Source organism: Synchiropus splendidus, chromosome 16, assembly GCF_027744825.2.
Source record: "Synchiropus splendidus isolate RoL2022-P1 chromosome 16, RoL_Sspl_1.0, whole genome shotgun sequence".
NCBI classification, from domain to species: Eukaryota; Metazoa; Chordata; class Actinopteri; order Syngnathiformes; family Callionymidae; genus Synchiropus; species Synchiropus splendidus.
Genome location: NC_071349.1, coordinates 17,764,490 through 17,779,220, shown reverse-complemented (window position 1 = coordinate 17,779,220; position 14,731 = coordinate 17,764,490). Strand labels below are relative to the sequence as shown.

General features: G+C 45.0%; 1 protein-coding gene across 2 annotated transcripts in view; it reads right to left on the bottom strand.

Annotated features, from left to right (window-relative positions):
• The window catches only part of LOC128747193 (latent-transforming growth factor beta-binding protein 2), a 110,364-nt gene that overhangs the window by 60,625 nt on the left and 35,008 nt on the right, over positions 1-14,731 (bottom strand). The window contains exons 1-3 of one of the 2 annotated variants that reach the window (XM_053844871.1): positions 11,397-11,490; positions 3,007-3,254; positions 646-825 (exon numbers count right to left, since the gene is read on the bottom strand). In XM_053844871.1, the coding sequence (XP_053700846.1) occupies positions 646-825; positions 3,007-3,254; positions 11,397-11,464 (496 nt within the window). In that variant the 5' untranslated portion in view covers positions 11,465-11,490. Of the gene's footprint in view, positions 1-645; positions 826-3,006; positions 3,255-11,396; positions 11,491-14,731 lie in introns of those variants that run through there. The other variant, XM_053844870.1, reaches the window with a different exon arrangement.

Sequence of the window (14,731 nt, the reverse complement as noted above, 5' to 3'; positions counted from 1 at the left end):
AACTCCATGTGACTGTGTGGGTGACTTCTGAGGACCTGGACCAGAATGTGTGTGGTACACGCTCTAATCCACAAGTAGTAATTAGTCTGAGCCTTATCTGGACTTTTACTGAGGCTAAGAAAAGTAGCAACCCCTCGGGGTGGTGACCTTGCCCTTGGCAATGAGTGGCCCCTCTCTTCCCATCGACGGTCTTGTGCAAACCCTCCCTTGTTCTGAGAGATGAATGGCAGGTTTAATGTAATCCCTATAAAATCCCGCTCATGCTGCTCCTTCTCCCTTTGTGGTTCTCTTTTTCCTCCTCTGCGCTCCCAGGGAGCACATTAACAGCACCACCAATGGCAACGTGTAAACCGCACAGAGATGGGGTGAAGTGTAAGGGAGTGTTGGACCACCAGAGTGTATGTTTTCGAGCAGGACTTCTTTTACAAGGCCTGCTTTTACTCTGCCTCTTTCTGCCCTGCTTCTCGTCTCTTAGATTGTAGCTCTTTATCAGCACCACTCTGAGCTTGGCATTCAGGCTGCATGCCACCGCGGACGCGTTTTGTCAAGCGCACTCCATTAAAAGTCAAAAGCAGGAGAAAAGCGCTCACGATAAAGAGAAGAAGGGAAAAGCGGAGGAGATGCAGAGGCGGCGTTTACACTCACAAAGTCTGAAGCCGGTGTTTTTTGGCTGGTTCTGCTGGTGTTGGGACGACTCGCTGTAAACGGTGGTGACGTCTCCTTTCTCGCAGCTGTTGTAGCAGCGGCCGCCGTTGCACACCCTGCGACACAACGTAGGTGTGAAGACAATCTTGATGCGGTCCAGGTTGGAGGTGAGGTTGGCTCCTGGGAAACACACACACCGCTGGATGAGCAGGAGCAGAGTTAGGCTTGAGACGAGCTGCATCCTACCTCCTTCAGCTACAAAGTGACACTCACCCCATCTGGACAAAAGGGAGGTTTATAAGTGTTCGCAGGGTGTGTGCTGACATCTCGCCAGTGGCACGCTGCAGCTGACTGTGCCACAGTCCAGCAAATGTGCAAGAGAATAATATTAGTTATTGGGCAGATTCCCAAGCCCTTTATCTTTGGGAGCGGGTGTTTTGGGAAGTTTGTGAAATAGACAAAAGCGAGCGTGAGTGTGAGAGGATGTTGTGTAATGGTGGGAAGGTGTTCAACAGCCGTTGCCCTAGTACACCACTGAAAACAACAGCAGACAGCTGTGCAGCCTGATCAGAGGAAGCCGGAGAAGTGAGAGCAGAATTGGAAAGTCTCGATCCCGCTTCGCTCTGTTCAGCAGACTTGAGTGTTCGCTGACATACTGATTCCCAAGAAAGTGTGTCACTGTCCAGAAACACAAATAAACACCAGATGCTGCGCATGAAGTTATCGTGAGCGGATCGATAGAGCAAACCTGACGCGTGTTTACTGCTGAATCTGAAGAGGAACAGAAGCAAAAGCCGAAGATCTCTGTCCTTCACACAGGTGAAGCTGTTTTTCTCCGCCAGGACGCGAAGGAACAAACAGTTCGGATGACTCACAACTTTATTAGGGGAGATTATTTCCGGATTTAATTAAAGCATGCGAATCATTCCTCACCTTGTTTAATAAAACGAGGTGAAAATAACACCTTTTCAAATTGATCCAAGGTTGGAAAAGGTATAAATAAGACATATTTGAATGAGTTTAAATTCAGGTTTACATCAGCATGGTAATATAATCATCACCATACTTCTTATTTAGCCACAGCTCTTCTGCTGTGACTTCCTCAGATACAATAGCCGGCAGGTTCCTGAGTTGCCTGGAGGAGTCAAAAAAATGCTTCAAAGAGGTTTAGGTTGGATCTGACACCATGAGGGACCAGTGCTGCTCTTCAGGCACCAAAAAGAAGAAGACCACCAGAGGCTGGACCCTGACTGAGCTCTTATAGAGTACGAGTTGCTGGACCAACCCAACCTGACTCCCATGGTGTAAAACACTGACATTGGGGAAGCGGACAGATGCGTCCTATAGTGACGCTGATGGCAGCGGCGGTGCGTTTCAGACACAGTGGCTTTCTGTTACTCCATTAAAACGCCTATGCATCAACATGGATGGCTGCCTTTGGTGTCAGTATGGGCAGAAAAAGTCCACTTACCAACTTCAATATATTATGCCATGGGAGTGAGGATGGACCCTCTCAGGTAACAGGACCCAAATGAAACTGAAAAAAAGCCCTTTATGTAGCTTTTTTTTGTCTGGTAAAAGTAGCCTCTCATGAATCCCTTGTAGTACCCACATTTGTGCTTGAAGGATCCGGATCATGGACCATAATGGATGCTGGACCCAATGTCATGTAAAAAATAGGGAGCCTATCCAGACTAATGGACAGAGATGAAGTTATTATGATAAAAAGAATGTAATATGGTGTCAACACTTCATGGGAAGTGCCAAAAGAAGTAGAGGCCTCTTACAAAAGATCCGTCAGATTAAGTAAGGGCTCTCTGGAATCAACCAATGGACATTATTGGGTCCATCAGATGGGCGCTACACCCATAGATACACCATCCCTAAGATCTGCCAATAGAGTCTCTCACAATGGAATCATTCACTGTAGATGCCAGACACAAAGAGGGAGGTCAAGTGAATAATAAGAGAAAAAGCCAGTGACGTTCGACCTTTCACGCCATGACAGGCCTCTCGTCTCAAGAACATGTCTAATATTGGTGACGCATCTGGCTGCCTGGAATCCGTGGACGTGTTTTGCAGAGTAAACAGACGACCAAATTGACCTCACTATTTGTTTACGAGTGGATAGCGACTATTGTTATCACAATAAAGGCGGTGCAAAGTGGGACAAGGGAAGTGCTGCCTGGGACGCTGCCAGTCGTCTCCACTTGACTCGAATGTTCCATTTAGAGAAAACAGGCCGGGACATAAGTTCTGAAGTAAGGATACAGGCATTGACTAGGTTGTACTTCGATGCTTTAAAGTGAAATAATAACAGCCTTTAATGCAGAAGGTTGGCGTCAAAGGGGGGTTTCATACCTGCTGGCAGTAACGCGTTGTTGAACGGAGTGTGTGGTTGGCTGTGGCTGGTTGGCCTCCGACTCTGATGGCCGGTGCTGGGCCCAGCTCGGTGTCCGTTCCAGTTCCTGGGATCGTTCTCGTAGCCATTAGCACTGGGCAGCGCGTTGGAGGTGATGGGCCCGGCGGATGACGGGTAGCGTTTCACTGTGCGGGAGGTCCCCGTCTGCTGCGGGGAGGAGTCCGGGGGTCCCCGTCTCACTTGGGTCCTGTCAATCACATCACGCCAATGGTAAACACCTGACAAGAATTTGTTTAAACAGCATGTGCAGCAGAGAACTTCTACTTAAGAGACAGGTTCATAGCGCACAGCACTTTTGCAGAGTTGTAATCCAATTAACAGTGGAATATTGTTGTAAGAGCATTAGGTCGTCCCCTCACAGCTGACATCTGCTCCAAGTCACAGCACTTTGACTTTTATAAGGCTGAAATAAGACATGAGGTAAGAGAGTCGTGTTACGTAACAGCTGCCACTTCTCTGTTTTCAGCTTTCAAACATCTCATTTATTATATTTACATTACATTTTTGTCTATAAATGTTACACTTAAGGCAGTAAGGTAAGGACAAAACCAAATCCTGCTCTTATGATACTGCAGCCTCAGCACAACCTGAGCTCTGAAATGACGGAGACGACGCCTCTCCCACGCAGTAAAAGACGAGTAAACAACTTTTGGAATGAACAAAATGATCACTGTGAATAGAGACAAGCAAACAGAGGCCACATAAAAGGAACGCTCTTTTCCCATGTTGCAGATGGTGTAGAAAATATGTGACGGCAAAGCTTGCACAAACAAGCTAATGGCTGAGATAATGTCGTCTCCCGTTGAGCGCTTTATTGCAGATTAACTCCATACATTTTTCAGTTTCATAAATTCTCCCTGGAATTCCGAGGTCATCAGAAATTCAAAAAAAAAAAAAAAAAAACGTGTTATTATTTTGGGCCCCATCAACATCCTGTGTGTGAGCGAGAGGAAGTATTAAAACAAAGGTGGAAGAACAAAGCTCGGCCAGCGCTGCGAGGCGCACGTTTGTTACCGGTTAGCATTTGATTTGGGTCAATTGCTTGAACCCTAGTTGCATGACCTGGAAGCTGAGCTCATGTGAGCGACCTGCAGGAAGGCACATGCCTCCGAGAGGCAAGGCGAGCCCACCTGACATCACGGGGGGTTGAGGGGAGCTTAGGGAGTTCTGGATTCAAGCAAAACACATCTGGAGCTCGCTCGTCCAAGCCGACAGACAGCCAGCAGGGCGAGTTCAGAGAAGAACTACGATCATAGAAAGCACACCTGTGGCCCTGTAACGTAGCTGAGGCTGCGAACAAAGCTCAAATGACGACATAAATCATCTATTACATGCTGCTTTAAGCCACACACACTGTACTTACACAGTGGATCAGCGCTACCCACTGACATGCACCATAAACAGACAGAGACAACACACAAACATCCCAGCAGGGATGGATGCTGAACAAGCCCCGGCCCGTTTCTTTATTCACGCGAGGACAAAGAGAACATTCCTGACGCCGACGGGAACGCGACAATTAATGAGAAGTCAGACAAACATTTGAACTGGAGGAGGAGGAAACATCGGCCACTAATCCACTGCCAACAAGGGAACTTCAAGGGAGTGCAGTAAACAGCTCGCTGAAGTAAGCGGCCAAATAAACGCCACAGATTTGTACGCTATCAAGACCTTCCTTGTCACCACCTGGATGAACTACCTCACAGAAATTCCAGGACCACCACCCAGAAAGTTTGACTGAGAACTCCTTCAGGTGAAACAGAAGCTCTAGACAAGTGATTCTTAACCATAGGGTGGGGCCATGGTTGGGGCGCGAGCGCCTCCTAGAGGGCCACCAAAAGTTTTTTGTTTTAGACCTTTGGGCCGTGAGACGCTCAGTTTGAATACATTAGCCACATATGACTTGGCAGCTGCAAATCTGTGATAGTTAACAACTGGAAAAGAAAAAAATGACGAAGAAAGTGATGTCGCCCCAACAGTAAAAACTGTTCATGAAAGCACCTGTTGAAGCAGTTTTGAAAATGAATTACTACATTTTATGGTGATACTTTCATTTGCACTTTACCTATATCTTCTTTGGAGTTTAAATAAAATATATTATTTTTATTTATTATTTATTTATTTTTATTATATTAACTGTATTCTGAATTTTATTCAGTTTTAGCAATTTTCTCAACAGTTTGCATGAAGTGTATTTTTTTCTTTAGTACATTTGATGAACATGACTTGCACCTGCTTCTGCTTCTGGTTGGACTTTTCGATGACAAATATCTTTTGGTCACATGGTTTCACATCATTTCACAAAGTTGTGGTTTGTTTATGTGTAAGCAGATTAAATATGGTTATTGAAAACGAGTGAAATCACAATTCCTGAATAAGTTCTATTGCTTGTATGGGCCCCCGGGTCCATTTGTTCTGGGAAAGGTGGGCCCCGAATCAAACAGGTTAAGAGCCCCTGCTCCAGACGGAGACAGAGCCACCCAAATGAGTCAGCTGATATTTTATTTGACTCTTGACTAATACTTCATAAAAGTGTGACACTAAGCAAAAGAAGAAGAAGCACCAGCAAATGGACGGACCAAACTTTGACAGCGGGTTTTGATCAACAGGTAGGGTCCAGTTTTGAGACGAAGAAGAATGAACGTACGTTCATGAGCAGCCCTCAGGGGCACGAGTGTCGACCGGGGTTGGATGATGTCAGTGACGCCATTGTCACATTCAAAGTACGTCATATGGGAGTGTAATGAGTTATTTATGGTGGCAGGGTGCAGTGAGAGTTGACAGCTGCTGACTTCCATCCTGACCGTCGGGGAGGACACCGGGGAGAGGATGTGACACAGGAAAAAAGTCACAGGTGGTTGGGAAGAAGCGAAGGCAGCAAAACCGGCCACAGAAAATGAGATGTCAGAACATCTCATTTTACAAACATATTTAAGAATTGGGAAATTAGCTTAAATGCTAGTTTGGCTCTAAGTGTGAAAGTGCCAAATACAGTCATCCAAGTGGCATTAACACTTAACCATGTATTATTTTAGCTACACTGTTGACATTTATGTTCATAAAACATTGAATTTTGAGACAACCGAATGCATTTTCAGCTCCTGCAGGCCACTCCATGGGCTGAATGTGGCCCCGGGGCCTTGAGTTTGGCACAAGTGAAGTAGCTAAAGAGACTGTTGCGCACGCCACACATTAGCTAGCCTAAAGGGAGGAGTGAAAAGCTGTGGCGGGCCTGCTAAAATTCTGCCGCCTGCTTTCAATGGCCAAAACTTTTCCCACCAGCGTGAGCTCAAAGTTGCCCTGCGGATCAGGGGGCAATGAGGGCAAGCACAACTCTGCACGTTTGATGTCATTATAGGGAACTTCAAGGCCCAGAGCAGGAAGAAAGTCCCCAACCTTGTTCTGGGCGACTTGAAAGGCATCGCTTGAAACAGAGTTTGAAGGGACAGATGGCCGAATGTTTATGGGTTTAGAGTTCAGTGAGAATATCCCGCACGAATGTACTGAAAACACATGGGTGATTTACTGAAACATAGACCAAAATGGGTGCAACTGAGAGAATATTAATGAGAGTCGAGGTGCCTGCCATGATGTGTGGTGTGGGGACTCGGAGTTGGTCTGAGATGAAGAGGTTGTCATTGGGTGTGACGGCTCATGTGGAGACGTTTGGAGGCAAAGTACCGAGGCCAGATGGTTTGGACACATGGAGAGGAGCGACATTGTTTGTTCAGACATTAGGTTTGACACAAGTCTTTTTTAAAAAGTAGCCCTTGAGTGTGACCATGTTACGTGTTAAATGGGAAAATAACCTTTTATTGACATCATACTTCGTCCCTCATAAAGAAGCAGCTGAAAATCTATTTGTTTTCATAAATCCTTAAGCAAGTGATTGAATGAGTCTTGTATTATCCCGCAGCATATGATGGAAAACTTGTTTGTTTGTGGTTGGACCACGCGTCTATTTTCAAAGAGGAAAATGTTTTCTCTTCTGATAAATCACAATCAAATACTTCGTCTGGACTCAAAGAGGAAATCAGTCATACAAAGACAATGTCCACTTCTAAGATTGTGCATCAACTGCACATGGATAGAAAACTCTACTACTTAAAGATCCAATTTTTGAAAATTACATATCAGAGCGAGAGCCAGAAATGTTCGATAGCAAGTTCTTGGCTATCGTTCGGGTTCCATCATTGAAGTCAGCGATACAGTATGTCAATATTGGATCTCCAGAGAAAACAGCAGTCAGTTTAAAGGACAGGTCCAGCCGTTCGGCGTGGCCAAGTTGAACCGGAGATGAGTCAGTTTTTAGGGTCCAAATACAGAGTCAAGTTCTGCGAGGGAAGAGAACCAGAAGGTTCCAAGAGCTGGAGTCAAACTACAGACAAACCCTCAGATCTTAACTTCTGTCGTTGCTGTGCATAAACCGTGATGTTTGTTGACTTGCATTGCCGAGCGAGACGCCAGGTCAACGTTTGAGTTCTGATCGGAGTATACAAGTGAAGCAGGTGCCAGGAAAGGCTGGAAAAACCTCAGTCCACTCATCAGACAGGAGACGGGGACGTTCCAGATTCAGAGGACTCGTCCGCTGACCCAGATTCTAAACAGATTGTTTAGATCTGAAGGGTGTTTACGTGAAGCCGTCCCCAGTAACGTATGGCCAACAGCTGATTCATTCAATAACAGCGCAGTTTGGGAGCCTATAAATTTCCATTTGGGGGAATGTTTTGTCAGTTACAAGTGATGCAACCAACTCGCAGACATCACAGTGGGAACAAAAGTGCGCTGGAACTGAAATTGGGGCAGATATTTCAGATGGTATTTAGTTAGCACTTCATCCTCTTCAAGAAGTCTAAATATTGGACCAATGAAAAGCGGCTTATGTGGACTTCACTGGGTATCGTTTACTCATTTTCATCCCGCGCTCCAGTTGGCGTCCAGCCAAGGCAGTTCCCACAAGTTCAAATGGTAACAAACTAGGTCAAAAGAATGGAGAATGGAGGCGGGGACTGTGGCAACACCGTGGCCCAGTTGAGGGCAACCTGGATTAGGAGTATGTCCTTGTATTGGTTGCCAACAGAGTCAAAGGCTATGAACTTCTCCAACCACCCGTTTCGAAGGCTTGAAAACCCCGACCCAGACTTGACTTCTCACTTCACGTTTTCCTGTGGGTCAGAACACCTCAATGGACCTGCACGGTTGGCGGCCAAAGAAGGACCTACACCATTCTCGCTTGGCATCAGACAGTGTCAAACATGGAAACAATCCCTGGAATGACTTAAACATAACTGCTATCCATTCAACTGAAAAACCCAGGAGAGGGAGGTGAGACCTCTCCCCTACACACCGGCTCGATGTTTGAACCTGATCACGCATCGACAGTGACTTTTCTGCCAGAAAGTCCATGCTGCATCTAAAAAGACGAGCCAGAGGACACGCAAAAGTCCTCATCCGCTCATCAATCACGCAGAGGGAAGACGCCTAAGGACAGGCAAACGCAGACACGGCGAAAAGCGTGCAACAAACACACGGCAAGACCCGGTGGATATTACCTTTAAATGACAAGGAAGACAAAGAGATAAATCAAAAGTGATTCCTTCTCCCCGGTGGCTCATGAAATCTTCTTGGATGGAGAGAGAGGGAGTACACAATACCTCGGAAAGACATTCTGGAATACAATTACTAGACTGATTAGGAACAGTCAAGCAATCATTCGTGTAATTCACAACAGGCCGTCTACGCTCTGATTCAGCGCTCGTGGAGACTCGTAATCCAGGCTAGTGGACGGTCAGCGACATCACAAGTTATGATTACAAGATCGGCAGTAAAATCGCTGAGAAAAATACTCCTCTGGAAAGTTGCCGCCTCTAGTTTATGTGTAGGTGGTCACCAGTCTTTTGAAGGCAGCGGCTTGGAAGAGACGGTAAAGGATGTTCCTAATCGTCACCTCCACCATTAAAAGGGAGTCCAAAATAAACCCATAAAAGCAAAGCAGACTTGTGGTCAAGCACTTTCTCACTTGAGCAAACGTGCGGCTGGCAGACCGACGTCAAGCGACCGCTGACAGTCATCCTTGAACTGGAGAGTTTTCCACCTTGACATGAATGTTGCCTTGTTCTCATCGTGACCGTGAAGGTTTCAACATCATCGCAGTGAGTCCAGCCAAATGAGCAGTAAGAGCGAGGGGTTCTTCGCATGCAATTCTGACTCATCCAAGAAGAGGGAATTTAAGGAGGCTACTCGTCTCAGGTCGGGATCACAGCAATGGTTTTAATTGAAAGAACCCTTTTGGAGAAAAGGTATTTTGCTTTCCACTTTCCAGCCCCGTGAGGTTCAAGGTGGTGCAGTCGAATTAAAAAAATACCGAGAGACTTATCATATATGGGCGACTGAATTATGGCACTGTCATGAGGGGGCGTTAAATAATTATAATGAAATAAATAAATACATTTTCTTCTATTAAAAAAAATCATGAAATCAAATACAATACAATGGCTAAAATAATATTCTAACTTATAGAGCATAGTATCGAAACAAAATGCAAATATAAGCAAAAGGTCAATAAAATAAAATAATAAATAATAAAATAATAAAACAATAAAACAATAAAATACAGAGAAGCAAATGCCTCAAAAAAGTTATGAGTTCAGTAAATTTATTTTTAAATGTATTTTATTTTATACATTTAATTTAATTCAAATTTTCATGTTGTTTTTTTTAAATGAAAGTAAATAAATATGAGGGGCATAAAATAACAGAAGGTACAACAATGATTAAGTTTAAAATGTATATATTTTTTTAATGAACAAGACCAATTTTAATAAAAAAGCTTGCAACTAAAGGTGGATTGGAGTGGATGTTAATGTCAATGAATGCATAACATTGTAATAAAAAAATGTAGCATGAAATAAATAGAATATCAGTAATAACAATATTATTCCCACAACACAAACTTGAAAGGATCAGCATACAAAACTGATCTCTGGAGGGCCAGTTTAATACAGGAAGAGGGCCACACTTTTCAGGGCACCTACAGTAGAAGCTTATATTGACCCCTGGAGAACTGCTCCAAGAACGACTGGTGAAGGACGACACATATGGCTCTGCTCTGTATGAGCTTCATTTCTTTTCACTTCTTCTTTGAACAACTACAAAAAACGCACCAAAACACCAGGGGGAGGAGAGCTGCACTCACAACAAGATCTTTGACCAAGGCTCGGACGCTATGAAAAGTTCTGAAAAGCATCTCCTTGAACTCTTATAATGCGTGGCTAGTTCAGTTTCTGGATGGACTTGTGAGCCTCTCGAGGATGTACACAAAGCCGCGGTGACCTCAGACGGAAGAGCCTGACATAAACGCCACAGCCTGGGTTACGTCACCTTCTCTACACAAGTGTCACAGAAGGAAACGTCCCGCCGTCAGTGGAATTAAGAGCAGCATACGAAGGAATTGCCTTGCACTGCCTGGGGAAATCAAATCACCTCTCTTCATTTTCACATGAAGTTTAATGGCTCCATTTACCCCTTAGCCCGACGGGTTAGCCAAAAGCCCTCATTAGCCTGGAGCTGCGCATAATTACAGCAATCTGAAAGCCACTTGATGAATGCTAAAGCAAATCCCGGCCATCAAACAACCGAGTGCGAATCAAAGTTTACACATATTGATCTCATTTCGCGAGAGGACTATTGTTCACTGAAGAGCCTGTGGTCCAATATGCAAATTGTCAAAGCATGGAGAGGAAAAGCAAAGTAAAAACTGTGTAAACAGCAGCTGAAACAATGAAAAGCCTGTATGGTTAGAAACACTGCTGGCTAGAAACAAGGAGAGGATTTATGAGCGGGCCTGCGACGAGCTATTTCTACAGCCGCAGAAATGGGGAACTGGCGGCGCATAATGGGAGCGGAGCAAGTGGTGAACTTCGTAAACTCATAAGTGGCGTGTCCGCTTCATCCAGGCTTCCTAGAAGATGCCTGAAAACATCAAACCTATAGTCCCTGAAGGTTATAGAAGAAGTGTAGCGAGGACGTGCACACCAGCCTCTGTGATGGCCGGAACACTGCGAAGCGAACACTCACTTCGATCGACGTTTACATCTGCTTCTCCATATGAAAGTGAGAATTGGATAAGGTTCTTTTAGAAGAAGGACTCACTTTCCCACGCATATATTCAGGGTGAAGCAAAATGACTGGGGTGTATGTTAAAAATTGTGGGCCACAGAAGGATTAATGCTTCTTTCATTTCACCATCTGTACCACCACTGGCCCAAACCCAATGTAGTCACACTCCTCCTTCCTCGGGGTTTATAAGCAACTTGTATCCATCACTCACCAGCAACGTCCTCCAGGGTTTCTTCCAATACACTGCTGACGTTCCACATGCCTCAATAAACATGTCATCCAAGCGAAATTCTGCGTGAAGTTGGTTTGGGTTTCTCACCGGCACAAAGCAAAACCTTTGTGTTTACTTCAGTAACTAACGCCTGTCGCAGGGTTGCATCCCTTGGTGAGATAATTACCCTCGCAGGTTTCAGCTGACGGATGTTTATCCGGATCTTGAGGGATTAGATGAGTTGGACACAGAGGCGCGAGTAATTTGTTGTCGGTAGTATTTCTGTCATGTTGCGGACACATCATTACGAGGATGAAATTGAGTTTTGAGAAGACTTTAACCTGGATACAAGACAAAGCATTCAGCTTCCCTCAAGAGCCCTATTTCATACTTGTGTTGCGTCACTTGTGCTGCGTTCCAGTTGCGCTCAGACTGAAGTTAAGCCCCCCGATGCAAGAATTCCCAGTCGGAAGGTGGGAGAATTCTCACCGCCTCAAGTACACAATCCAAGATGGCTTCTCCGAAAGTAAACAGGAAGTAGAAGATTGTATACGGCAAAAGAAAAAAAAAGTAGCAAACTAGTAGCAAACATAGCACACATTAGTCACGAAGTCGCTAATATTTCCAGACAAGGAATGTGTCCCGGACTTCGCTATCTTGTTTTCCAATTTCCATCAGTGCATTCCCAGCTCCAACTTCCCGCGGTGCTCTTAACAAAACATACACGCTTCCTTTCCCATCAGGGGTTGCCACAGCATGTCAGCCTCGCTATTTATTCCACAACCCCTCGTGCTAGGTGACAAAATGGATGACGTAGAAACCATTATTTATTATTTTTATATGTTTTATTCATTAAAAATCCTCCATATGCTCCTTCACCATGAGAAAGGAGTTTCACTCTTACTGTGAGACAGCATCTTCTCCAGAGGAACAAGAACGTTTCACCTGTCATCGTATGGCTTCAAACAAATTCACAGTTTTCCAGAAAACAGCAAGACTGTGTGTTCTTGTGCACATGAATCGAACAAGGGAGAATGCAGAGATAGTTGGCTGCCAACCACAGACTACTCTGTAAGATCTCATCCACATAAAAACAAAAAAATTATGCTTCATGAAACTCATTTTTAGAGCTCAGCAGATGGTGCTCTTGGCTGAAAATGTTGAAGAACAAAAGACTGGTCTCTGTAAGTGAAGGCACTGCTTCATGAAGCCTCATAAGCCCATCACTACCTATGGGTCACCCAACTCAAAGAGTGCCCCATAACAAATCCACGATAAGTCGAGGGTCTTCGTCCAACGCTTGCACTCCCTACCACATGTCCAAACCATCTGGCGCCCCAAGTTGTCTGTCTCTCAGATATATTCAGTTCTGACCTTTTCCTTTCTCGTCAATTCAAGATAAAGTGACGCTAGACACTGGATATAAAGTGACCTCAACTTCAACATCAACTGAACCTATTGCACAGTCCAGCTGGTATTGCTACTTAGTAACACTGGAGAATACCTATTGAACATATATTCCGAATGACACTTCCTTATGGGCAATAGACAAGGAAGGACACAAATAAATACAAGGCGGATGGTGCACGTAGAAAATCTAGGGGCATCTATCCCCGACTTTACCCTCAGCCTCTACCCATTAGGCGATCTTCAAGCCTAACCTGCAACATTGTGCAGTCAAACCACCGGTTGAAAGAGCTGACTAAGACATAATAAGCGAGGGAATTGCCCCAAAACAGGGCAAGGGAGAAAAGAAATAAAGCAGGACATGTCATGCAACAAAGAGAGAGATGAAATAGGTTCATTTTGGTATGGTACAAGGCCAACCAAAGTTACACAACCGAGTTTGGGAAACTTGTCCCCAAAGCCTTGTCGATGGTTTGGCTGCCATTTGCTCCGCCGCAGTGCATCAATCTTCTTATCTAACAAATAAATAACGGTAGTTAGCTTAAGTATGTCTGATGAATATGCCCGCACAACGACACATTCATCTACCAGCCGCCGTTTTATCCTGCGAGAGCTGTTCTGGACGGACTCAAACATCAGTGACCAATTAAAGTGGTCTTTCCTTGATAACATCTTTCGTCATTATGACTTGGACAGTCGTCTGTACTGGCGGCGTGTTTCCCCTCGTAAAAATCTGGGTGTGTCAACGCGGCTTATCGCGCAAGCCACCGAGGCTGTGTTAAATCAGGTCTACGCCGTCTCGACAGCCTTCCAAGAATCCCGTAGTAGCAGCCAGAACCGGGGCGCAACGAATTCCTCCGAGGTTGGATTGATTGACAAAGTCCTTTTATTCCTCCTCATGGGTTGTGGCTTACTTTGGATCGCAGAAGAGAGGATCACGAGGAGTTACCTTATGAGAACTCTGTTATTCGAATCATCCAAACTCCACTCAGACAAATGAAGAGATGGATTTCAACTTCATTTCCATGAGCCACCAACCCCCATCTGCTTGCACGAAAAACAGATTTCAGCAAATTGACCCTGGTAAGGTTTTGATCAGCATGTCTCCTTCCACCTTCAGTGTTTTTCGAGCTTCAAAAAAAGGCGGCCAGATTATGCAGCAAAGCAATGTGGTCGCTGCGGTTGAGGGAGCAGAATCAACATACCTACAGGCATGGTGAGCCGAGGGGTCATTCAATACTCCCTGGTTTATTGTAGTTTGTCTGATCATTCACTTAGCAGAATGCCACAAGACAAGTCAGCAGGAAGAACCATTAAAAAGTGCTGCCTCAGACACACGGTCTCATAGAAGCCCGTGTGGGTATTCAATAAAGGAGCCATTATGTGGTCATCATCAGCGCGTGAGAGCAACAAGGTGAGCTCATGCATGCCAACAATATTAAAGCAACATTCAGGAGTATGTGTTGAGACTTTTATCTGGGCTCATGATGCTGTGATGACCATCCCATTTTAAAGCCTTTCCAAAGCAGCAGAGACGCTTTGGGAAGCCCTCACCAACCTTCAGATGTCCACCGATTTGGACACACGATGACTAACATTTATCAACTAGCTCCAGTGCCTTTCCTAAAATGCAACTCCAACACAGTCACTCGATCCTTGAGTTTTTAAAAACATGCTCCCAACAGCCTGTGATGGACTGGCAACCTGTTCTCATGTGGCTAGTATCATACTGACCCATCATAACCAAACAAATAACTTAAGGCTTACGTAGCATGGTGCACACTGTAGAGGCCACCTCAGCCACTAAGATCCTCAAATAAGGTCACATCCCATCAGCCTGTCACAGATAAACCACATCCTTCTGAAGCACTGTCACTTGATGCAAAGGATCTTTGGTAATCGGTAGAGCTGTTCCTTCCTTGTGCCCA